The 27,035-nt window shown below is 40.0% G+C and overlaps 2 protein-coding genes across 11 annotated transcripts in view; one reads left to right on the top strand and one right to left on the bottom strand.

Moving 5' to 3' along the window:
* Positions 1-6,845, bottom strand: part of SDCCAG8 (SHH signaling and ciliogenesis regulator SDCCAG8) — a 255,856-nt gene extending 249,011 nt beyond the window's left edge. For 3 of the 4 annotated variants that reach the window (XM_039237495.1, XM_039237496.1, XM_039237497.1), the window contains exon 1: positions 6,554-6,715. In XM_039237495.1, the coding sequence (XP_039093426.1) occupies positions 6,554-6,620 (67 nt within the window). In that variant the 5' untranslated portion in view covers positions 6,621-6,715. Of the gene's footprint in view, positions 1-6,553 lie in introns of all 4 variants that reach the window. The other variant, XM_039237498.1, reaches the window with a different exon arrangement.
* A 45-nt stretch (positions 6,846-6,890) lies between these two features.
* CEP170 (centrosomal protein 170) overlaps positions 6,891-27,035 on the top strand; it is a 119,166-nt gene continuing 99,021 nt past the window's right edge. For 5 of the 7 annotated variants that reach the window (XM_039237494.1, XM_039237493.1, XM_039237492.1 and 2 more), the window contains exon 1: positions 6,891-7,743. The gene's annotated coding sequence lies outside the window, so the exon portion shown is untranslated. Of the gene's footprint in view, positions 7,744-7,941; positions 8,148-27,035 lie in introns of those variants that run through there. The other 2 variants (XM_039237488.1, XM_039237489.1) reach the window with 2 other exon arrangements.

Here is a 27,035-nt window from a genome sequence, read left to right as displayed (position 1 = left end):
CCACTATAAAGGGGATGAACACCTACCCGTACTGCCAGGTGACCTCCCAAGTCACTTCCACTCTACAGTAAGCTCAGTCATTCCCAGGGTACATGGCATATGTCCACTTTTCCCCACTCTAGAAACTCTCAGATCACCTCCTGGGAAGCAATAATATTACAGATCTGCCAGGCAGTGAGGCCTTCTAGTTTTTGTCAGAATGCTTACTTTGAAGGACAGTCACTAAATCTCCCCAACTTCTCACAGTGGGGGCACAGACAGACAAGCCAAAGGCGGAGATCCCTTTAGAGAGGATAAAGAGTGGTCACATCTGGGAAGCCTAAGGGAAAGGATGAGGGGAGTATGGAGTCTGCAAATGGGCTCCCTCCTTCCATGGCTGCTCCAAGATCACAGGTCAAGGACAGGTGAGAATCCCACTCAAGCTTCAAAAGAAAGAAGGCAGGTTTGACTCTGCCTTTCAAATGAGAACTTCATTTATACTTAATATACTATAATAGTAACTAAAATTACATTTAAAGCGAAGAACTGAGGGAAAGCTATGAAAATGAGGGACTATCATGGGAAATTATGAAAGCATGTTGTGTTTTTTATGGCTACTTCCTGGCTGAATATAACTGAATGGATATTAGTAATGATTACACATACAGTTGTTTAGGAACCAGAGGAATAACATGTGAGGAAGGGCTAAGAATGCTAAGAGCCTTTCTTTAAGCACAAACAAGGCAAAACATTTTGGGACGTAATGGTGGACAAACAAAATCAAACAAACCAAGAAAACCAAAATAAAATAAAACAGAAGAACTTAAAATTACCTTTTATCTGATTGTATAGTAACACAGTTCTCAAGTTATTAGGCACAAACACTGAAAATAATGAAGTTCCACATGTAAAACAATGCCACCATACTTTGTTTATTCAGAAGCATGAATTTTTACGTGTGTGAAGCAAAGAACTTCTACACATGTTTTAACTCAGGATCGGTTGTTTCCTTTCATGAGCTTTTTTTTTTTTTTTTTAAGTTTATTTCTTTGCAGGGGAGGAGGGCAGAAAGAGAAGGAAAGAGAGAATCCCAAGCAGGCTCTGTGCTGTTAGTGTGGAGCCCAACACAGGGCTGTGAAATCAAGACCTGAGCCAAAATCAAAACCTAGATACTTGACCGAGATACCCAAGTGCCCCCAAAAGCGGTTACATAAACCAAATAAACATACAAGTCAAATGCTACTAAATAAGTAATAAAAGAAGTCATGAACATAAAGCAGCCCTCAATAAATATAAAAGAATAGAGATCATACCATGCACACTGTCCGATCACAATGCTTTGAAACTTGAAATCAATTACAGGAAGAAGTCTGGAAAACCGCCAAAAACATGGAGGTTAAAGAACACCCTTCTAAAGAATGAATGGGCCAATCAGGCAATTAGAGAGGAAATTAAAAAATATATGGAAACAAATGAAAATGAAAACACAACAATTCAAAATCTATGGGATGCGGCCAAGGCAGTCCTAAGAGGAAAGTACATTGCTCTCCAGGCCTATTTCAAGAGATTAGAAAAAGCACAAGTCCAAAATCTAACAGCTCACCTAAAGGAGCTAGAGGCAGAGCAACAAGAACGCCCTAAACCCAGTAGAAGAAGAGAAATAGTAAAAATTAGAGCAGAAATAAACAACATAGAGACCAAAGAAACAATTGAACAGATCAATGAAACCAAGAGTTGGTTTTTTGAAAAAGTAAACAAAATTGACAAACCTCTAGCCAGGCTTATCAAAAAGAAAAGAGAGAGCACCCAAATAGACAAAATTATGAATGAAAATGGACTTATTACAACCAACCCCTCAGAAATACAAGCAATTATCAGGGAATACTATGAAAAATTATATGCCAACAAATTGGACAACTTAGAAGAAATGGACAAATTCCTAAACACACACTCACTACCAAAATTCACACGGGAAGAAATAGAAAACCTGAACAGACCCATAACGAGTGAAGAAATCGAATCAGTGATCAAAAATCTCCCAACAAATAAGAGCCCTGGACCTGATGGTTTCCCTGGGGAATTCTACCAGACATTTAAAACAGAATTAATCCCAATTCTTCTCAAGCTATTCCAAAAAATAGAAGTCGAAGGAAAACTCCCGGACTCATTTTATGAAGCCAGCATCACTCTGATTCCCAAGCCAGACAGAGATCCAACAAAAAAAGAGAACTATAGGCCAATATCCTTGATGAATACGGATGCAAAAATTCTCAACAAGATCCTTGCAAATCGAATCCAGCAGCATATCAAAAGAATCATCCACCAAGATCAAGTGGGATTCATTCCTGGGTTACAGGGCTGGTTCAACATTCGCAAATCAATCAATGTGATCCATCATATCAATAAAAGAAAAGATAAAAACCATATGATCCTGTCAATAGATGCAGAAAAAGCATTTGACAAAATACAGCATCCCTTCTTAATAAAGACTCTCGAGAAAGTTGGGATAGAAGGAACCTACTTAAACATCATCAAAGCCATCTATGAGAAGCCTTCAGCTAACATCATCCTCAACGGGGAAAAACTGAGAGCTTTCCCCCTGAGATCAGGAACACGACAGGGATGTCCACTCTCACCACTGTTGTTTAACATAGTGCTGGAAGTCCTAGCATCAGCCATCAGACAACAAAAGGAAATCAAAGGCATCAGAATTGGCAAAGAGGAAGTCAAACTTTCACTCTTCGCAGATGACATGATACTCTACATAGAAAACCCGACAGACTCCACCAGAAGCCTACTAGAACTGATCCAAGAATTCAGCCAAGTTGCAGGGTACAAAATCAACGTACAGAAATCGGTTGCATTTTTATACACCAATAATGAAGCAACAGAAAGAGAAATCAAGAAACTGATCCCATTCACAATTGCACAAAAAACCATAAAATACCTCGGAATAAACCTAACCAAGGATACAAGAGATCTGTATGATGAAAACTATAGAAAACTTATGAAGGAAATTGAAGAAGACACAAAGAAATGGAAAAACATTCCATGCTCATGGATAGGAAGAATAAATATAGTTAAGATGTCATTACTACCTAAAGCACTCTACACATTCAATGCAATTCCAATCAAAATTGCACCAGCATACTTCTCAAAACTAGAACAAACTATCCAAAAATTTGTATGGAACCACAAAAGACCCCGAATAGCCAAAGTAATACTGAAAAATAAAACCAAAACGGGAGGTATCACCATCCCAGACTTCAGCCTCTACTACAAAGCTGTCATCCTCAAGACAGTATGGTATTGGCACAAAAACAGACACATAGACCAATGGAACAGAATTGAGAACTCAGAAGTGGACCCAAAAGTATACAGCCAACTGATCTTTGACAAAGCAGGAAAGAATATCCAATGGAAAAAAGACAGCCTTTTTAACAGATGGTGTTGGGAGAACTGGACAGCAACATGCAGAAGAATGAAACTAGATCATTTTCTCACACCATGCACAAAAATCAACTCAAAATGGATAAAGGACCTGAACGTGAGACAGGAAACTATCAACACCCTAGAGGAGAAAGCAGGAAACAACCTCCTTGACCTCCACCGCAGCAACTTCTTACTTGACACATCCCCAAAAGCAAGGGAATCAAGAGCAAAAATAAACTGTTGGGACCTCATCAAGATTAAAAGCTTCTGCACAGCCAAGGAAACAACCCAGAAAATTAATAGGCAACCAACGGAATGGGAAAAGATAGTTGCAAATGACATATCAGATAAAGGGTTAATATCCAGAATCTATAAGGAACTCACCAAACTACACGCCCGAAAAACAAACAACCCAGTGAAGAAATGGGCAGAAGACATGAACAGACACTTCTCCAAAGAGGACATCCAGATGGCCAACAGACACATGAAACGATGCTCAGCATCCCTCCTCATCAGGGAAATACAAATCAAAACCACACTGAGATACCACCTCACGCCAGTCAGAGTGGCTAAAATGAGCAAATCAGAGAACTCTAGATGCTGGCGAGGATGTGGAGAAACGGGCACCCTCCTACACTGTTGGTGGGAATGTAAACTGGTACAGCCCCTCTGGAAAACAGTGTGGAGGTTCCTCAGGAAACTAACAATAGAACTCCCTTATGACCCAGCAATAGCACTGCTAGGAATTTACCCAAGGGATACAGAAATGCTGAGGCATAGGAGCACATGTACCCCAATGTTCATAGCAGCACTCTCCACAATAGCTAAAACATGGAAAGAGCCTAAGTGTCCATCAACAGATGAATGGATCAAGAAGATGTGGTTTATCTATACCATGGAATACTACATGGCAATGAGAAACAATGAAATCTGGCCATGTGTAGCAACATGGATGGACCTTGAGGGTGTTATGCTGAGCGAAATAAGTCAGGCAGAGAAGGACAAATATCATATGTTTGCACGTATAGGAGGATTAGGAGGAACTTGACGGAGGAACAAGGGGGAGAAGAAGGGCGGAAATGGTGGGGGAAAGGGAGAGAGGCAAACCATGAGAGACTCTTGAATGCTGACAAAAACTGAGGACTGATGGATGTGGGGGGGAGGGGGGATGGGCATGGAGGAGGGCACTTTGGGGATGAGCACTGAGTGTTATGTGGAAACTAATTTGACAATAAACTATTTGTAAAAAAAAAAAAAAAAAAGAAGTCATGAAAACCCAGGAAAACTTTCAGGATCCATTTCCTGATTTGTAGTTAAAACCATCACTGAAAAAAAACCTTTAACTTTTTCCTCTGCTTTACATTTGTTTTTGATTCGAAATGTTCTTTACTATCACACATTTATAATTTATTTTTAAATATATCATCTTTGAATGAAAACTCTCCACTCTATATAATTACTGAAAGCAGTATTAGTTTGAAATTAACGACTTTACTGCATTAAAATTCCTAAAATTAAGCCCCCAATGCTTACATAAGGGTTCAAAATAAGAGCAGCATTAGCAGAAAGTTGTAACAGAAAACAAATTGTTTTTACCAACCTCAAAAAAAAATCACTCATTATCACTGTGCACAATACTTTTCTTGCTTTCAAGTGGGAAGTTAAAAGTGGTTATTTCTGTGTCTCACAGCTCTTGAAATACCAGTAGGCTGATGAAAGCATTCATCAAGACCCAGTTTTTCACTCCTGCAGTTTGCCTATAGAATGTTGACAGTTTGTAACACATTGACAGATGGAAACAATACATAATTACCCTTACAAAATCTAGAGTCACTAGAAGATAATCTTTCTAGTCTCTTCGAAAAAATCTTCACTTTGCTACAAGTAGCAATTACAAATAGTAGTTGACATATAACCAGTGCTTATGTGCCAAGCACTGATCTTTACCCTTATTCTCTGCCATAGTAATGTCATTATTCTGTTTGTGTCCCTCCCCCCCACTAATCCAGAGGCTCCGTTTATTGTATTCCCATCACCTAGTATGCCTTACACATAGTAGGCACTGAATTTTTAAATGATTCATTGTTCTAAACACTTTAAGTAACTTTTTAAAACCACTGGGCATGCCCTAGAGTGGTAAGAAACCCAGAAGGATAAATGGAATGTGTTACATTTAGTAGAGTATTCAATGAAACTTTTACGTGTATATGTCCTATTTCTTATCTATGTGTGGCAGTAAAAAATTAGAAGGCTGAAAATCACTGCTTTATATGGATTATATCATTTGCTCCTCACAATAACCCTGTAGACAATCACATAACTTCTACTTTAAAGTAACAGCGCTGAGGTTTCAAGATGGCATATATGACGTCTAAGATGACAGAACTCTCTAAAAGTAAGAACATCACTTTATAGAACTATAAAGACTCACTCATAGAATACCATACTAAGAAAATCTGAATTAACTAAGCAAGGTTTCAGTAATAACAATTGTGACATGAGTGATAAAGAAAAAAAAAAGGCTTTTAAGGCAGTCAGTCCTGGCTGCATTTAATATCTGGCTCAGCCACTAACCAGCTGTGTGGATTTTGGACGAACTTAATCTCCTTACATCTTGATTTCCCCTTGTGCAAAAGAAGGGTATTCATTAAATTGTTCAGTTTTAAATGACTTGATGTATGTTAATAGCCGAGACCACTAAATAGAAGCTGTTCTGATTAAAATAATTAGCATTTCTTTTTTCTTGGTCCGATAAATCACATTCAACCCCTTGCACCACAATAGGAATGTGTAAAAAAATGTGAATAAGGAATTTCCTGGATTAAAGAGCAAAGTATGGGAACTGAGCAAGGGTGGAATAGAGCCACCCACGAGGTTCTGTCTGTTTGGGTCACAAAGATGCTAAATCAAACTCAGGGAGTTAGTTCAGGTAACTATGGGACTCAAGGCAAACAACACTGCTTAACCGTAAAAGCAAACACAAACTACTTCGTCTTCCCTCAAGGATCACACCAACATCCATCTTCTTCCTCTGTATCCTGGCTGGGGCCCATTCCAGGTGTTCGGAAAGGCACCTGGGTCAGCTCCCGCCCATAGGGCCTGAGACCCAGGGGCTGCGACGCAGAGGTTCGGGGCGACTCACCCCGGAGACTCCGTTGATACTGCCCCAGAACCTCCTCCAGGGTAGAGTTCTCCGGGGACTTCGCCATGCACAGTCTCGGGGGCCAGAGATGGGAGTTACGTGGGGAAGTGTCCAATGTCGCCCCTCGGGAAACCAGCGGCCTCGCAGCCAGAGTAGCGCCCGCCGGCTTCCTGTCGCTGCTGTCATTGGGGAGCGTGGACTCCCGGCCGGAGCTCGCCGGGAGCCCTTCCCACCCGCTGGCCCTCACGGTGGACGTCGGGAGTTGTAGTCCGCAGGCCGCGGGCCTGCAGTCACGAGGCTGCTAAGAGGCCCTTCCACCTGAACTACAATTCCCAGAGGTCATTGCGCCGCAAGCTTTGGCGGTTTGGCAGCCGGATCCGGTTGCCAAGAGACTGCCTGGAGGCTCCGCCCTTTTTCTGTAGCCCTGCATGGCTTAGACCTGCCTTTATGCCATCCTGCTGTTTGGACCCCCGAACCGACGGAAAGAGCTCACTGAGGACCCTGACTCTTCTAAATCTGCTGGTTTGCAGTTGGTCCTTGAGGTTTCTCAAGGACACAAATAACAAGCTCTACACCCTTCAGCCGCGACGTCTGCCAAAACGGCCAAATACATTCTCGAGAACAGGAAGCTTTCTATCTTCGAAACAGCCTAGATTGTGAAGGCGGCGGACACTACAAATCCTAGCATGCCCCGCAACCCGACCTCCGCTTGAAGTTGGCGCACTGCCCTCTGGGAACTGTAGTCCTTTTTAGCTGCGGCCCCGGCTAACATCAGGGTCCTCTTCATTGTTCAAGCTGGTCTTTGGAGCACGCCTGCGCAATAGGCAGCTGGAGAAGGCTTTGGGTGAGACCCTCCGCACGGCCCCTTTTCATTGTCTGCGTTTGGCGCCTGCGCAGTAAGAGATCGTTGGGCCGGCCGGAGGAGGGGATAGGGCCGGGCTCCTCGCCCTTTCCCCAGGCGCCTGCGCACTGGGGCGGCCGTGCTCTGCCGTTACCGCTATGTGTGGGGCGTGTGTGGAATAACGTTATTGCCCAGCGGAGCTCAGGGCCGGGAGCTCAGCCGCAGCGGCAGCGACGACGACGATAGCGGCGACGACGGCGACGGGGTGGGGGGAGGACGGCGTGCGAGAGACTCACGGGACGCGACGCGCCCCGCCTCCCCCGTCCGGTCCCTCTCTCCGCGGTGAGGGGTAAGTGATGCGCTCGGCTGCTCGGCTGAGGCGCCGCCGCCGCCGCCTCCCCACGGCCTCCGGGGCTTGCAGCGGGGGCTCGGGGCGCGGCCCGCGGCGGCCGGGGGTGGGGGGGCCGGGCCGGGCGGCCCAGGGGGCTCTTCCCGGCGGCTGCGCGCGGCGCCGCCACCCCTCCCCTCCCCCACCCTGCCCCCAGCCCCACCCGCCGTCCGTCCGGGCTCGCGGCCGCCGCCTGTTCCCGAGGACGCCTCGCCTCGGTTTCGGCCGCGTGTCGGCTTTGTGCAGCCCTCCCCCCTGCGCCGTGGCCGGCCTGCCCGGGGTGCGGGCGGAGCCCCGGAGGCGACGGCTGCGCTGCCGCCGGGGCCGGGACCCGAGCGGCTGGCAGCGCCAGCCCGGTCTGTGAGGTGGGTCAGGCGAGGTGGCGCGGTTTGGGGGCGGCCCCAGGGCGGGGGGGACGCGGGGTCACGCCGCCCCTGCCGGGCGACTGCACCCGCGCAGCCCGCGGCCCCGCGGTAAACCCGGGTGGGGGGTGGGGAGCGGCTTCCCGTCGGCTTCATTGTCCTGAGATTGAAACGCGGGGTTGGGGTTTGCCTTCCGTCATATTACGCGTGACCCAGGCGGGAAGACCTGGGGTTTGTATCCCGAGTTACAAAACCTCAGGGGGCACGGGGGTCTGTTTAGCAGAGCCGTGTGCCCTGTATTTGAAGGAGGAAGGCTCCCGGAAGACAGGGACGGAGCGGCCCCAGCAGCGCCCAGGTGATGCCCGTCAGTGTGGACTCGGAGCGGGCCTCGCGGCGACGCTGCGGTGCGGCCGGGACGCCGACCAGCAGGATTGTTTCCTCGCTGGGTGGGCAACGCGTTCCCTTCCTCAGGGAATGGATTAGGCTACATCTTTCGGTTTTGGTTGTTGTTGTTGTTGTTGAGCAGCCATAAAAAAAAAAAAAAAATAGGCCTCTTACACTTCTGTGCCTGATTTTGTTTATTGATCTTTTTATTCTCTAAATGAAAACTAACTCGTTTGGAGGCAGTGTAGCGAGGCAGATGATAGGTGATTGGAAAGGCATCTTTTAAAATGATTTGATCTTAAGCTCTCGAAGCTGACAGCCGTTTGCTGGCGTTAAAACCAGGGGAAGAAAGGACGGAGCAGGATGGGGGGGGTGTGGAGCGATAATGGGAGAGGAGAGAGTTACATTGTGAGGACTCTACCTGAGTCTTCACCCGTACCGCCCTAGCTGGACGGGCTTCAGAAAGTTAGTAATTCAGCTCTGGAAATAGTACATCGCAAGGGGCATATAATTTAGTATTTCTTCTGCCATTATTTTTTTAAAAAAAACTAAAACCAGAACTGTTTTTCATCTTCCTAACTTCGTAGGTATGGTAGAATTTTGATGTTTTTAAAACTCAATCTGAGTGCACCTGGCACAGAGGAGGACCCTGCAACTTGGAAAGTTAACTGATTGGTGGTGTCCAGGGCTAACTGCTGATGAAGGGGCAGAACCAAACCAGGATCCGTTCCTGGAGTGTGCTTCTCCGTTTTGTCCCTTAGTCCCCCTGCCCTGTGAGAATGTATGGAAAGCTTCTCTACTGCTCCTTGACTTGTCTTTGACGATCAAGTTCATCGATACCCTAGTTGTATCGATCTTGTCCTTTGTGATGTAAAAATAGTAATTCTACAGAAGTGGAGCTCCCGTTTTATAAATTAACTTATGATCTAAAGAAAGGTGCCCTAACGGGGTTTTCATAAAAACAAACTCTCGGGACCTTTTCCCTACGACTTATTAGTAACCATATTTTAATAGCATCTCCTGACATTCAGTTGTAGTTTATAGTGTGATCACCTCTGCAAGCTCTGTTACAGATAAAATTGTCCTGTAACAAGAACCTGTGAAGTTCCTTTTCCTTCAGTTAATGAATTGTATTGTTTGCAGCTTACCTTTTGAGAAAAAAATCTGTGTTGAACTTTTTCATCAAAATTAAATTTATGCTTTTTCATTGAGTTGGTTTCGACACAAAGTGCTTTTTTGCTTTATAAACTTACCCTTTAATTCTCCATTGCATTTTAACAGACTTTTAAAAAAGAATTTATTAATGCGCCTTTTAAATTTCAGCTTACTTAAAAATAATCTGTTAAATTCAGCATGAGGAGGTGTATGAAGTCAAACTTTAAATGTATTTTACGGGTAAATTTCGCTGTTCTCAATTACTTTGTATGGAAATAAATAACCATCTGCGTGTTTTCTATCTTAGCATTGAAATAATGAAATTTATGCTATAAAATTATCATACATTATGCCCATTGATGCAGATATCAAAGTGTATTTAAAAATTCCATGCTTAGGGATCTGTTTTATTTATTTCAGGTATCAATTTCTTGTTTCCTTTTATCACTGAAGAAAAAACCAGTTGTATTGTTGCATCTGATAGCAATCAGATATCACCCATCTAGCACTCAGTACTGTATGTTTAAACTTGTTAACATTGTTTTTATTCAACAAAATTCTCCTGTAAAATAATTTTTACTATGTTAATTTGTTATGAATGACTTTGTTCTCTGTCTTGAACATTGGAGTTATAAGCAGTGTCCTGTTCTAATAAATACCTAACAGACAGCAGCGTACTAAGTTGCCAGCTAAAATATCTGTACAGTTGCAAACTATTATGGAAGTGTAGGTATAACAAAAGAGCAATTAGATACCATATGAAAGATCCTTGGTGGGTAGATAATATTGAGAACATCAACTGTTGATGTGTTTTGCTAAGAAAAGTGAGTTTTTTTATAGAGAGAAACCTCAGACCATCTTTATTTCATAAGCTTCTGTTAATAACTGAGATTTCTAATAATCAGCTACCCTTGGTGAAATGGGATTTCATTTATTTACTCAAATATGTCTTGAGGGAAGCTCTCAGCAATGAGTTAGCCAGTGTGGACAATACAGAAGAAGACATCTGTTTGGTAGTAGAGTTGACTAAATCAGGTATGTAGTCTGGGTTTCGCTGAAATGATTATGCAACCATATATCTATACTGTAAAATTTTTTTGGCCAACATGAATGATATGGTCAATGTATACTGAAGGTAAAGCCCTCATTTATGTCAAACAAAGGTAGAAAGGAAACGAACAAAAGCAGGGCTAAAGAAAACCTTACAAAAATTACTTCAACCCATATAGGGATTTTACAGATCATGGCAGTGGAAAGAATCTGAAGCGTGCATTTGGTTAGGTTTGAGAAACCGAATGTGAACCGTAGAGAATAAGTCATTGTTTGAGTATATCAATAAGTAACAAATAATGTAGAATGTATTACCCTTTGGGACATGATATTTATTGAATAAATGACTAATACCTCCCATATATTGAGACCTACTAAGTACCAGGCAGCGTGTATATGCGTATGTGTATGTGATTCAAACAACAGTCTTATCTGTAAAGTTTAATTTTACACATTTAAATTTGAGAATATTTGAAGCCCAGACTCAGTGAATAATTTTGTCTCTGTCACACATTTCTAAAGGGGTAGAGCCTGTAACTGAACCTTTGTCTTTTTGACAAAAGGCCAAATTCTTTCCACACATCCCTTTTGGTCAGTTAAAACAAAATTTACTCTTTTCTGATTCACAAAATTTTAGAATTAGAGGAGACTTTAGGGTCATCTGGTACAGTGTACCTCCTACTACAAATATCTCTGAGATTTTATTGAGTCAGCTTCTCCAAGAACAATACTTCCGCCAGCAGTGAGGCATAAGATGTCTCATTTAGCTTTTGGGAAGAATAATAGGAAGGTCTTAATTAAATTGAGCCCGTTTCTGCTTTCCTGATTAACTTCTCCCCATTGGTTGTAGTTCTGTCCTAAGAGTAGGCTGCAGTAAGGTTTTTCTCTGCTAGGTTTTCTCTTTTCTAAGTTAAATATTACAACCCTTACAACTTCACGTAATGCCATTTCCTTTACCTTTCTCATCTTGTCAACTACATTCAATTTTGTCAATGCTATTCTTTTCTGATCTCGTTTTTATATTTAGTTCTCCAATTATGGTCTAAATACAGTATAGTGAAATTATCCCTTTCTTTAATTCAGGCTATTCACTTAAGTTTACAGTCTAAAATTATGTTAACTCTTTAATAACCTTTGGTAGTTCTAAGCAAAAAAAAGAAATATATGGCTTTTCACGTTATATTTATACAATTCAAGGGATTATTTGAGATTCTGTATTTCTACTTTCGTAATGTTAAGATGGCCTTTCTTTATGAAATGATAATATGTTTCTTTCAATATTTGCCTTGTGTTTTTTGTATTGGTTTGGTTCTTAAATGAACAATAAAAAGTTGGCAACCTTATGTGTTGTTTTCATTTTGTTTTTTGAAGAATCTGTTTGGAAGCCACTGATGCAGTTGTCATAAGCTAGTGTCTTTTTTATGTTAAGTTTTCTCCCATTCTGTATGTACACATAGATGACTTTTAGAAGCAATGTTTAACCCTTTCAAGCATCATGTCCTTGAATGTAGCCTTAGTTAAAGCTGGTTGAGATCCTGTTGAATCATGATTCTGTCATCCAAGGGATTAGCTTCCCTTCCTGGCTTCTAGACATTTATAAATTTAACATACCAGCCCTCTTATGTCTTCATCCTGGCCATGTACTGGATATAGCCAAGGACAAAGCCGTGCAGATTTATAAATAGAATAAATGTAACATAAATAAAATATGCTTAAGAAAAGAGACAACACAAGATAATGAAAACCATTTGCATGGTTTTTTGTTTTGTTTTTAGTTAAGGAGAAAACCATTATATTCTCCAGTACTGGTTAAAGCTTACAGTCTGTCGGGTGATGCAGATAATTGTATAATAGCAAGTCAAGTAGGCATAGGTGTTAGGAAGAAAATTCAGAGTGAAGGGATAGACTATGATGGAGGACTGCTGTTTTTCATTTATTTTTAAGTAGTCGCTCAAATAGAACATTGAAATGGTTCAAAAAAATCAAACTTTTAAAAACAATGTGAAAAATCCTCATACCTCTCACCTTGTCCACTGAGTTACCACTTCTCCAGTCCAGTAGATAACATCTTATTATTTCTTGGTATCATTCCGGTGAATTTTTTTTCACCTTAGGCAAATATAATGTGTATTTTTAATCTGCCTCCCCTCTTGTACACAAAAGAACCTCTTTAGACAATATTCTGTACCTTGAGAGCTCCCGTTTGAGGAGTGGTTAAGGAATACTGCTCTCTGAGGAGGTGATGCTTAGCAGAGACTTGTATTAGGTAAGAAAGTAAGCCTGGAGGTGTGTGGTTGGACTGTACAGTGGTCCTGAGACAGCAACGGGAAGGGTGAGTTCGGTGAGTAGTGACCACTGGCTGCAGGTGAGTGAGCAAGAGGAAGGAAGAATAGGAGGAAATGAGGCTGGATAGAGATGGCTCGGTTTGATTATTTCAGATGCTTTAGGAGTTCATTGCAGGGTTTTGAGCAGGAGAATAACAAAATAATTGTGTTACATTTTTAACATGTGGTTCTGGCTGTTTTGTGGAGGAGAAGACCGGAGGGGAAAGGAATGGGAACAGGGAGATGAGCTAAGAGACAGTTGCAGTCATCTAAGATGTTCATGGTTTCCACTAGAGTGATAATGGTGGAGATAGTGAAAGTTATAAGGTTCTGCGTTTTTTTCATGTTAAGTTTAAAATGTCTATTAACATCAAAGTGGAGCTATTAAGTAGACAGTGGAATATACGAGTCTGGAATCCAGACTGGAGATATTCAAATCTTAAGCATCACTAGTAGACTATATTTAAAGCCATAGGATTGTAAGACATCATTTAGTTTGAGAAGAGGTCCAAGAATTGAGACCTGCGACTCTTCAGTAGTGAAAGTGTAGCAAGGGAGAAGGAGCTCCCCAGAAGGACTGAAAAGAAGTCGCCAGTGAGATAAGAGTGCTGTCCCAGAAGCCAAGTGAAGGAAGTATTTTTAGAGATAAGGGATGTTCAGTCAAACTATACTGCTTTTAACCTGAACACTTCATGTAAACTGTCCATGAGAAAGTTTTGTTAGACCTCTCCTTATTTAGTTCTTGCTAGTTTTTGCTGAGGATGTTCACAATTATTCTCCCCCCGAAACTACTAAATCTGAAGTCCTGAACAAAGTTTTATGTGTAAATAGGCCCCTGCTGTATCTTAGATGGACGGATGTGGCTGCTGCTGCTACTAGGGTTTGAACAGGAGAGAAGGTGCTGTTCCGGGAGAAGAATTGCACTCAGGATTGATTCAGAGTCAGTACCTGTGTCATTTTGAACATGTCACTGAATTTCAGAAGTTTGGTTTCTCCATCTATAAACTAACACCAGTGGTAGTCCATCTACCTCACAGATTTATTTTGAAAAGCAAACAGGGTGGATGAAAGGGATGGCTGCAGGTAGGGATCTCCTCCCCTTGCCCCAAGTGTAGCACCCCTTGGCAGTGTGACATGGGAAGAGAGATTTTGTTAGGGGTGAGGAATAGAAACATTTTTTTCAATCAGACACTGTAGGAATAGTTTTCTGCTTCTTCATTGCATCCCCATAAGGCACTTTTTTGCACAGTATTTTAATGTTCTTGGAAATGGAGAGAAGAGGCTTTAAGAGAATAATATTTCTCCCAAGTCCTGCACTGGCCCGTCAGTTGTGGGCACGTTGCCTACGTGAGAATGAAGCCGGGAAGAGTGAGCAGGCCAGGCCCACAAGGAACATTTCCTCTTCCAGCCGGCTTCTTTTCTGGCAGGTGTTTTACCGGCAAAGGGTTTGTCACATCTCCCATGGAAGAGGAAAGGACAAATTCAGATCATTTGGGTTGCTAGGGGTCTTCAAGGCAGCCTGCTAGAAACTGAATTGAGGAGACAGTGGACAGGGGAAATTAGCACACTTGATATAAAGTACAAAATGTTTATTTTGGTGAAAAAGGAATATTGCAAATAAGGGACTTTCAGCAATAATCTTAAGCGATAAAGACTTTTTGAGACAATAGGACTGTAACTTCAAAATATCTATCTCAAGGACCCTATGTATTATTATTTGCTTGGTGGCTCAGTAAACACATCTCATTGGATAAACTGCATTGCAAATTGAGGGCCACCTTGTTTTTTCATGCTTTTATTTTTCATATTATAAAACGAATCCTTGCCTATCCTTGCAGAATATTTCAAAAATATCATTATGTCCGGAAGAATACTCTCTTGTAATCCCCTAGCCAGTGATGCCACTGTTCCATATTCTTGTCGATTCTGGCTCAATATGGTAATAATTTTATCATGAGATTAAACTTTCTGACTATTTTTCATGGTGGTATAGGAGTCCATGTTACCAGATTTGTAAGTAACTTAAATTCATTGTATATAATTATAACAACTCTCTTATAAGTCACATATGTTGTAAATAATTTTCCCAGATTGTCATTTTCCTTTTTAAATTTGTTATTTTTACCCAAGAAAGAGTTTTAATTTGGGTATTTCTCTTTTCCTTTTTCTTTTATGAAGTAATACAAATATGTAGAAATTATATATATGTGTAGAAGTATATATGTGTGTGTGTGTGTGTGTGTGTGTATGTAGAGAGAGAGGAGAGAAAAAACAAGTGCATGTGCAGCTTTTTCCCAGTACCATGTATTGCGTAGCTCCCCATTATTTGATACAATTTGAAATGTCTTTTACGTATGCATAGGTTCATTTCTGGATCTTTTGTTCCATCTACCTGCCTATCTATTCCTGCACTGCTATATTATCACTGTGTGTTATAACATAGGTTTATAATATCTATTTATAAATGGACAGACTGTTCTCTCTACACTATACTGGTTTCAACAGAATTTACTTTGTTGTCCTTGTATGCTTATCTTTTCCAGATATATTTTAGAATTATTTTCTCAAGCCCATTTGACAAATTCCTTTCGGGGTTTTGATTGAGGTTAAACAGAGTTTAATGATTTTTTTATGATCTGAAACATGACAGAGGACTATGGGGCAGGTTTGGGGGGCCTTATTTTTGTTTCTGAAACTTCAATTCTGGTCTCGTTAACGTGCAGTGTTATATTAGTTTCAGGTGTACAGTATAGTGATTCAACGCTTCTATACATTGCTCAGTGCTCCTCACAGTCCGTGCACTCTTAATCCCCTTCTCCTGTTTCACATCTGCCCCCACCCACGTCCCCTCTGCTAACCACCTGTTTGTTTTCTGTAGTTAAGCATCTGATTTTCGGTTTGTCTCTTTCTTGTTTTGTTTCTTCAGTTCCACATATGAGTGAAATCTTACGGTATTTGTCTTCTCTGACTGATTTAACTTAGCATCATACCCTCCAGATCCATCTGTGTTGTTGCAAATGGCAAGGTTTCATTCTTTTTTATGGCTGAGTAATAGTCCATTGTATATTTGGGGGGTCTTAGTTTTGGTAGAATTTTCAGATCTGTTTAAGTTCCTACCTATTTTTTTAGTCAATTATGTCATTTTCATTTTCCTAGAAGTTTATTCACTTGAGATTTTCAAATGTAGAAGCACAGAATTGTAGTTATTTTATAAATTTAGAAAATCATGTCCATTGCTATAACTTAAGCAATTTTTAAATTCATTTATTTATTTTGGGAGAGGGAGAGGAGAGAGCAAGAGTGTGCCTTCGTGTTAGCCAGAGAGAGAGAGGGAGGGAAAGAGAGCTCTCAAGCAGGCTCCTTACTGTCAGCGCAGAGCCAGATGTGATCTCCCAGACGGTGAGATCACGACCTGAGCCAAAACCAAGAGTAGGATGCTTAACCGACTGAGCTACCTAGGAGACCCCTGTGGTTATTTCTCTTTTTACAAAGCCAAATGTTTATGATGAATGAAGAAAAATACCTGCTAGGGATTTTATAATTTCTTTTTAAATCTTTAATCTCTGTTTGTTGGATGAGTTTATTTTTATTTTTTCCAGTTTAGTAGAAAACACAAGGCTTTAAATTTTTTCTCGCTTCAGCTTTGGGTACATTCCTTAGATTTTTATATATTACAGTGTCCTCAGAGGTTACTTTCTATTTTTTTTATTTTTTTTTAAATATTTTTATTTATTTCTAGGAGAGAGAGAGAGAGACAGCGTGAGCAGGGGAGGGTCAGAGAGAGAGGGAGTCACAGACTGAAACAGGCTCCAGGCTCTGAGCTGGCAGTCAGCACAGAGCCCGACGTGGGGCTCGAACCCACGAACCACGAGATCATGACCTAAGCGAAAAGTCGGATGCTTAACCGACTAAGCCACCCAGGCGCCCCAACAGAGGTTACTTTTTAAACTGTTCTCTCTTTCACTAGACTTCATGTATAAAATGTGTTGTCTTAATAACAAGGATCTGTGTGTTTGTGGCTTATCTCAAATATATAGAGAAATTAAAAGAATTTATTAGTAAGTACTCACATACCCACCGTTTGTTTCTGCCATTAACATTGTATTAGTGCTATCACACCTCTGGCCATGTATCCAAGTGTGTTCATCAGTGCATCTTAGATTTAGAGGCATTTCAGTGTAAACTGCAGACATACGTGAGTGTGTGTAAGAAAAAAGCTCTTAAATCATTTGAAATTGTTTCAGTTTTAAGTTTTCTGAAGGTGCTATTGAAATATTTTTTAACAACCACCATCAAATTAAACAGAACAGCTTAAATATGAAATACATTATTTTTTATTGCAGTAGTATTGTTGAACCCCACCCCATCCCCCTTTTTTTTTTTTTGTAAATAGCTAGCTGACAAAATTAACAGTGACACTGAGCTATCTCTTTTGGAGGTCAGGAACAAGGGTGTGTGTGTATGTGTGTGTGTGTGTGTGTGTGTGAACTTTCAAAGAGGAATGGTAAAAGAGTTTGGCTTTTGTTGTTTAAGCTGAAGAACTGATGAAGGAAGCATACACTGTTTCTCTCACTTAGTGATTCTACTATTTTCTTCAGGAGCAAATGCAGGAATAAAGTATTTACTTTAAGTTCTACATCTCACTACCTCTGCTTCCACTATTCCCCCACCCTTTGCCTCTGTGAAGAATTTGGTGTTTCAGTGTTGGGCTATTTAATAAAAATAAGAGCCTCTGCTTTAGGTAAGACAGCATGGTTTAACCCTGTGATTCTAAGTGAGATGTAACAAATTCCAGAATGGTAACAATCTACTATACAGAATCAACAATTTTTTTTAAAGTTTCTAAAGTAGAGAGGTGGGAACAAATAGAGTGCAATTAAATGAAGAGTAAAAGAAGTAAAATTTAGAAATCTGTTTAAGGATGGTGGGATGGGGTGATTTGGTATCCAGTAGAAGAATGTCTAGTAATTATTGTAACATTCAGAACAATTTGTTAATGGAACCCAGCACCTTTTTGCTACTGGAGTTTAGATTAATTGCAAAACTATACCTCCTTCCCCCAAAAAATAATAGATGAGGTATATGATAAGATGAATATTTCATCAGAGAATGCTGTCTTACAACCATTTCTTTCATCTGCTTCTCAAGTATCTGTTTTCATCACCAGGATTTCTTTTTTTTTTTTTTTTAATGTTTATTTTTTTGAGAGAGCAAGAGAGAGAGCATGAGTAGGGAAGGGGCAGAGAAAGAGAGAGACAGAATCTGAAGCGGGCTTCAGGCTCTGAGCTGTCAACAGAGGCTGACATGGGGCTCAAATTCACCAACTGTGAAATCATGACCTGAGCCGAAGTCAGAGGCTTAACTGACCAAGCCACCCAGGTGCCCTCATCACTAGGATTTCTAATATCTGACTTACTGTTTCCTTTATCTCTTTTTCTTGGGCCCAGTTTGTAGTTTTTTGCCCCAGTCTTGGCAGTCTCAGCCTAGTATGTATTTCTGAGCTCTGGTATCTTTTTATTTCTTGTTCTTTGGTCTTCACAATCACAGCCCCTCCCCCTTATCCCTTTTCTCCCATGTTGTCACACCAGTCAGTACACACTGGAGAGGTCTTTTTGAGGAATTGGAAAATACACGTTTTCATGATAAAGATCAGTGGCTTATCTAAATAAAGGGAGATTGGGAGAGAAAGTACCTAGGTGGTTGGTAATGCCATTCACTGAGATAGGGAAAAAATGAGGAAAGGCAGATTTTGTTCAGAAAATGAAAGGATTCGATTCTTTAATTCTGAGGAGCCAGTGGGGACATCCAACTGAAAATCATTTGTAAGCAATTAGAGATAAGGTCTGCATCTTATAAAAGTTTTGATTTGAAATTTATTTAGATGTGTAACATAAATAAGCAGTATTTGAAATCCAGTGGCTTTAAAGAAGTCTCAAAGGGATCATGTTTGGGGCAGTAATGCCCTAAAAACAAGGATTTAAAGAAAAAGTAGATGTTCAAAGAGATTAAGGAGTAGCCACTGAGAGAGGAAACCAAAGTGATGTTTCTAAGCAGCAAGAATGATCAAAGATATTGGCAAGTGAAGGAAGATAGGAATATTAAAGATTAATTGGATTTAGCAATTTAGGAGGACTTTTTTTTTTTTTTTTTACTTTATTTTAAATTTATTTTTGAGAGACAGAGCACAAGTTGGGGAGGGACAGAGAAGGAATGACACAGAATCTGAAGCAGGCTCCAGGCTCTGAGCTGTCAGCACAGAGCCTGACGCAGAGCTTGAGATCATGACCTGAGCCAAAGTTGGACGCTTAACCGACTGAGCCACCCAGGTGCCCCTACCTTGACCATTTTGTTTTGACCATAGTTGATGAAGGTGGTTGAGAGGAAGAGAGTGGACAGAAACTCCATAAAACTTCAGTATGTAGGGTAAGTCCAACAGTGTTGAAAGGCAGCGAAGTAGAACTAGCAAATGCAGACTATTCTTTAAAGTCTGGCACTAAATGGGAGAGAAAGCCCCCTTAAATGAACTATGCTATCTGTACTTTATTTTTCTCAACATTTAAAAAAACATTTTCATACTTTTTAAAATCAAGTTTATTTATTTTTGAGGGAGGGAGAGGGAGAGATTGATTGACTGATTGAGATTCTCAAGCAGGCTCCACACTCAGCACTGAGCTTGACACGGGGCTCAGTCTCACGAACCGTGAGACCATGACCTGAGCCGAAGTCCAGAGTTGGACACTTAACTGACTGAACCACCCAGGTGCTGCAAAAATTTTATGCTTTCTTTTTTTTTTTTTTTAATTTTTTATTTATTTCTATGAGAGAGAGAGATAGCGTGAGCAGGGTAGGGTCAGAGAGAGAGGGAGTCACAGACTGAAACAGGCTCCAGGCTCTGAGCTGGCAGTCAGCACAGAGCCCGACACGGGACTCAAACCCACAAACCGCGAGATCATGACCTAAGCGAAAGTCAGACGCTTAACCGACTAAGCCACCCAGGCACCCCAAAAATTTTATGCTTTCTAATAATTCATTTTAAAACACATTTTTAGCACTTTCGTTGCAAAAACAAATTCTCAGATGCAAAACCTTACATTTAAAACAGAATTAGTTCTTGCAACACACAGTAATACATTAACACCTTTTTTGAAAAGTTCATTAATTTTGGGACACAGCATTCTGAAAGGCTACAGTATCCTTAGAATTCTAGTGGGCGTTTGTATTTTATATTCCAACTTTGCTGTGTATGCAAGCAGCTCTGCTTATAAGAGCTGGATTAGATGTTTTCTTAACAGGAAATAGCATTTCTTAAAAATGCATAAAAATAGTAAGCCTACTTTCCAAAATGAGTTGCTTGCTACTAAGGATATCGAGTTCAAAATCCAAAAGTTACATTGGCCTTGGAAATTTGAATTTACGAATATAGGTACTGAATTCTGTTAGAAAATTACTTCTGGTTTGCTGATTTGAGTTTTCTCTGATATGTATGTATACCTTATGACTCTAAAAAGTAAGATTACTGGGACACCTGGGTGATTCAGTCATTTGGTCGTCCGTCTTCGGTTCAGGTTATGATCTCATGGCTTTTGAGTTCCAGCCCCGCGTTGGACCCTGTGCTAACTAGCTTAGAGCCTGGAGTTGTCCTCGGATTCTGTGTCTCCCTCTCTCTGCGCCCTTCCCCCACTCATGCGCGTGCGCTCTCTCTCTCTCTCTCTCACACACACACACACACACACACACACACACAAGTAAACATTAAAAAAAATTAAGATTACTGTTTGACAGAATTCAAATATAATGATCAAAATCACTTCTTAAAAATGTATAAAAATTTGGGTACATGTGTGTTGATCCAGCATAAATGGGGAAGTAAAAGTAAATTTTTATCAAACATATACCAGTGTCAAAAATAAGGACAGGGGTGCCTGGGTGGCTCAGTAGGTTGAGTGTCCAACTTCGACTTCATAATCATAATCCCACCGTTCATGGGTTCAAGCCTCACATCAGGCTCTGTGCTGACAATTCTGAGACTGGAACTTTTCTTCATATTCTGTTTCCGTCTCTCTCTACCCCTCCTCTGCTCATGCTCTGTCTTTCTCTGTCAAAAATAAATTTTAAAAGAAGCATTAAAAAAAATAAGGACAGAATAAAGGCTAGTCTCCAGAGCTGGGAAGAATAACTAAAATGTTTATAAATCAGAGTCTCTAGGCACTTATGGGCACAAAAATTATTTACTTCTTTTTATATTTTGAATATTTTTATTTGATCATATGAAAATGTCTGATCTAAGTCCCCATAGGAAATGAATATGGAATTAATATATATCAATGAAATGCAAGATTGTCCTACCTTTTTATAAGATTCTCAGAGAGCTAATGGAAGCAGTAGTAAACTAGTTCAAATAAGAAATTTAACAATAGAAGGGTGGCTCAGTCGGTTTAGCATCAGATCCTTGATTGCAGCTCAGATTGTGATCACAAGGTCATGTGATTGAGCCCTGCATCAGGCTCTAAGCTAAGTGTGGAGCCTGCTTAAGGTTCTCTCTCTCTCCCTCTGCCCCTCTCCCCTGTTCACATGCATTCTCTTTCCCTTTAAAAAAAATAAGGACACCTGGATGGCTCAGTTAAGTGTTTGACTCTTGGTTCCGGCTCAGGTCAAGGTCTCACCTCTTGTGAGATCCAGCCCCCTGAACAGTGAGGAGCCTGCTTGGGATTCTGTCCTCACCCTGTCCCTCTGCCCATTCCTCCCTTTCTCTATCAAAATAAATAAATAAACTTTAAATAAATTAAAATTCACAATAGAAATCTCTATAGGATTTTCATTAATTAATGTTTATTTTTCCTTTTGCTAATTTACCCCATAGATTGGTTTTTAGTAGTGTGACATGATTTTATCTCTGTTGCAGTTACAGGAACTATTTTTCTGTTAAATGTTGCAAACTGCAGGGAAACAATGGGGGTCACAGGAAGACAGGAACCAAATTATTTTCTTTTGAGACAGTCATTTATATAAGCCTCAGTTTGTTTTATAAGCTAAAACATATATATCATTTTATTTAGTAAATACTGTCATCAGAAATCTGCTCCAGACGAACCAGCTGGCTTAGTTATTTTCTGTCACAGATGACTTTTGAGGCTGTTTCCGGATCTTAGGGTAATTACACATACATATACACACACATACACACTTTGTCAACATGGTGTGAATAAAAGAGTACTGTGTACAAGGAGTTAGATCCCCATTTTAGTTTTGACATAGATGACATTGAACAAGTCTAATCTTACAGTCTTATTTGCTCATTTGTAAAAAATAAAAAACTTAAACTATTTTCTAAGGTTACTCTCAACTTTTAAAGCAATATGGTGTATGTGAAAATTTCAGAATATTCTTCAGTTTTTTGTTTATGACCCATTAAGTCACAAAAAGAGGATTGGAAGGATGACTGTGGTGTGCAGAGGCACATAGAGATGGAGAAAAAAGGCTGAATAGAAGGGGAAAGAAAGGTAGGATTGAAGAGAGACAAAGTAAACTTTTTTTTCACATGCATCCTGATATTCATTTGGACTCAGAGTATTATCTCCTATTAATCATTGTTCTTAAAAATATCAGTATCTTGGGGCACCTGGGTGGCTCAGTTTGTTGAGTGTCCGACTCTTGATTTCAGCTCAGGTCCTCATCCTAGGGTCGGTCATGGCATTGAACCCTGTGTCAGGCTCTGCACTGAGCATGGAGCCTGCTTGGGATTTTCTCTCTCCTTCCCTCCCTCCCTCCCTCCTTCCTTCCCTGTTTTTCTCCCCCTCCCTTTGTGAGCTCTCTCTCTCTCAAAAACAGAACAAAAAGACCCCCAATATCTTTTAATCTATTGTAGCTACTTTTTATTCTCAAACTTGGAGAGCAGCTCTTCTCCAAATGAAATGAATGTCAGTAGGGCATTACTCTTTATCTGTGCCTGAAGATTCCCTCCCTTAAAAGAATTGCTTTCCCAGAAATATTTTGCTTTCTCAGAAATATTCACACAACAAAATAACTTCCAGTAAACTGTTACATACTTAATGGCATATATCCTGATAAATAATAACATAATTGCTTTAAGCATCTCTAGTCTTATTAATTATGATATGAAAGAATAGACTTAGAGTAACAGCTGAAATGATTGTTGAAAAGTTTTGGCCAAGAGATAGTCTTGATTGCTTATGTAACTCATGAATGCTATATATCTTCATAAATGAAAATGTGAAGCTCTTTATGCTGTTGTAATTCAGATCAGAATTTTTTCTTTCCAACGTAAGTTATTTTTTGTCAGCCTGATCTGTGAGTTTATATTCTATAGGTATAAAGTATATAACTAAAGCCATCTATTAATGTAAATAATCGTGTGATCCTCTTTGTGCAGGGCTGAGTAAGCTGGGATAGCCACTAGCAAAATGTGAATATTTAAATTTAAATTAATTAATATTAAGTAAGTTTTCACAGATGGGTTTGCTGTTTGTATTTCAAGTGCTCAGTAGTTACCATGTGGCTAGTTGTTAATATATTGGACAGTGTAGATCGAAAACCTTTCTATAAGCACAGTTTTACTGCTTAGTACTGTTGTAGAGTTATTTATGAGCATTATAATTTTATGTGAAGGTGAAAAGAAATAGTGCATATTACAGGCTATTAGCAAGTTGTTAGGCAATAAATAAAGCACATTTATGATACATATAAAATATATTCTTGCTTTTAACATACTCTAACATTCTTTATTCTGCAGTTTGAAGATTGATTATGGTTTTCATGTGTTGTGCTGACCCTGTGGTTGAATTAAGGTAGTAATCATGAGCAGGAACCATTTTTAAAAGGACATTAGGCAGTGATATTGTGAAATACATTAGAAACAAGAGAAATTGATGTCAAGTAAGAAATTGTTGATAGGAAAGGTGAATCAAAAACATTTGGCTTTCAGGGTCTTACAGACCCTCAGCTCATACTGCCTTCACTTCACTCCACTGTCCCTCCCCCTTCCTGTAGAGTCTGTTTTCAGTCCTTTAAACTGCTTTGTGCACCCTTTCCTGCTCCGAGTGATACATGACCTTAGTTTTTTGGATCGTTGTTCAGTGGGCCTGGAGATAGTTTACTGTTCTTTCAGATTCTAGGATTCTGATCCATTCTGTACCCTGTTTACTAAATTTGCCTCATTCCTCCAGATAAGTCAGCTGATTTTTGATTCTTGTCTACAGATGTCTGGGAGGCAGTCGTGGAGCCATCCTGCTGGTGGTCAACCAGGAGGATGAGACGTAGATGAAAAATAGGCTGAGTTTCGCATGAGCCTTCAGTGTTTATGGCTCAGAAAGATAGTGTCAGAGAATATGTTACCAGGTAAAATATATATTTCTTTTCAGTCATATTCAAATTCTTACACCAAGTCTGAGTTTGTAGGAATTGGTATCGCTAGCATCATTGGGAGGCGTACTAGAGGACAATATGAAGGAGACTGTGGTTGTGGGGAAAAGCCCGGAACTTGGTTTGTGAAAGCCCAGGTTTGGATCTAGGTGGCTTCTGTTTACTCCTACTAGATTTGTATCCTTGGGTAAGTCAGTGCACTTCACCTTCTTGAAGGGAAAAACAATTCTCACCTGTGTGTTCTGGGCGTTGAATGAACACGAGAGTGTGAGCTCTTAGCACAGCTACTGGCACAGAAAAGGTACCTGGTAAATGTTTGAATCTGAGTCTTTTTAAAAAAATTTATTTATTTATTTTGAGAGAGAGAGAGAGCATAAGCAGGGGAGGGGCAGAGAGAGAGTGGGGGAGAGAGAATCCCAAGGCACTGACAGTGTGGAGCCTGATGCAGGGCTGGAACTCATGAACCTGAGCCTAAATCAAGAATTGGATGCTTAACTGCCTGAGCCGCCCAGGTGCCCCTGAATCAAAGGCTTAATTCGAGTTGTTGGTGTGAAACCGCAAAGTTGTGCAGTTCTTACAAAGGAAAACAAGTTGGACTTTGCATTTTTCATAAATTGGCAGAGATAATGCTTGGCAAGAACTTTTCAATGCCTAGATAATTTAGGGAAATATATACATGTTTTCTCAAGCATTTTCTTTAAGCACTTTATAAAATGCTTGTTATGAAGGAAAGTCTATTAAATCACTAGCTTATTTTATCCAAACTAAGTCTTCTTTTGAAAATATGTAAGAAACTCTGATATAGAATATATGACTCTTAATATTGGAATGTCATCTTCTTTTTTTTTTCTTTGTGAAAAGAATTTTCACACTTTAATGTTAATTTTAGGTGAGAGTTGTAAGTTTTCTCAATACTTTTTTTCTCAATATTGGCTTTGTTTTTTAAAAAAAATTAATATATATGGCAGATGATAAAGGTAAAATTTGAAACACTCATTTCAAAGTAAGCAGGAGTATATGAAAACAGAAATTTTCCCAGTACCGAGTTTGTCCACATGAGCATGGAACAAATATCTTGGTAATTATCCAAAAAAAGCACAGCTGTGGATTTATTGTTTTGGATTAACTGTATGTTTCAAATGGAGGTGGAGCTGTAAAAAAAAATTTTTTCCCAAGAGTATATTTTTCATTATCTGTTCCAGGTCAAGTTAAATATATAGCAGAGCTGAATTTTGTAACATGTCCCTCTCTCAGGTTTCCCTGGACCACCCAGCCTAAACCCTCAACACCCCAAAACTGTTAATGTAATGCTGTTTCTTTGTCTTTTCATGTTCCTGTCTTCCCATGGTCACTAAAGTTGTTTTATTCACTTACTTAGCTCATGTTTGTCTATTTTTGCTTTGATGAGAAAAGGAACTTTTTCTATGTTGATCATCACTCCCTGTTACCTTTAGTGCTTACTTAAATACTTGTGAATGAAGAAAATAGATTAATTCATTTTAGAGTGCTTTATAAAGTGGTGTCCTCAGGTATAATTAGTACATAGTATTTATGTCCATTTTCCAGAACTTACATAATTTTTGTAGTTAAAATCAATTATGTGAGCATATGTATATGAATGAAGTTCTTAGAATGGAATCTGGTAGATGATACATGGCCCATAAATGCTACCTATTATAAATAAAAGATTATAGATACTTAGGTCTGTTTTATCTTCTAACGTATGATTAGTTATTCATGTCTCTACCTTATTTGATCCTGAGTCTTTAGCTAATATGCCACATGCCACCCTAATTTTTTTTCCCTGAAGACAGAGACTTTAATGTTAAGGATATTTTCCTCTAGGTAGGTTTAGGGGGGAAATGTGAAATGCGAATTTTGAATTTATACATTTGTTTAAAATTTATTCAGTTGTCTTTTGGGTACCTGGTATGATGGCATATAAAGATATGGTATTAATAGAAGCTTGATTTATAATTGCTGAAACTTGGAAGCAACCAAGATGTCCTTCAGCAAATGGGGGTACACATAGCCTGTAGTCCATCCAGACAGTGGAATATTATTCAGCAGAAATGAGCTATGAAGTCATGAAAAGACGTAGAGGAACCCAGGAACCCAGAATGCATATAAGTAAGCGAAAGAGGCCAATCTGAAAAGGCTACCTACAATGTATGATTCCAACTGTATGACACTCTGGAAAAGGCAAAACTATGGTGACAATAAGAAGTTCAGAGGCTGCAGGGGAGAGATGACTAGGCAGAGCACAGGATTTTTAGGGCAGTGAAAATACTCCATGATACCGTAATGACGTAGTATCCATCATTATGTCATCAAACATTTGTCTGTTCCATAATGAACAACACCAAGAGTGAACTGAAATGTGAGTTATGGACTTTGGATGATAAGCCTATGTTCATCACTTGTAACAAATGTATCACTGTGGTGAAGGACATCGCTAGTGAGGGAGGCTGTGCATGGGTGAGGGTGGGGGTTCTGGGTCGTCTCTACCTTCTACCTGAATTTTGCTGTGAACCTTCAACTGCTTTAAACAAATAAATCTTAATTAAAAACATTTTCCAAAGGCACGGTATAACTTCTA

This window comes from Hyaena hyaena, unplaced genomic scaffold (genome assembly GCF_003009895.1).
Source record: "Hyaena hyaena isolate Hyena2069 unplaced genomic scaffold, ASM300989v1 scaffold_127, whole genome shotgun sequence".
In the NCBI taxonomy this organism is placed as follows: Eukaryota; Metazoa; Chordata; class Mammalia; order Carnivora; family Hyaenidae; genus Hyaena; species Hyaena hyaena.
This window is presented reverse-complemented; position numbering and strand designations above follow the sequence as displayed.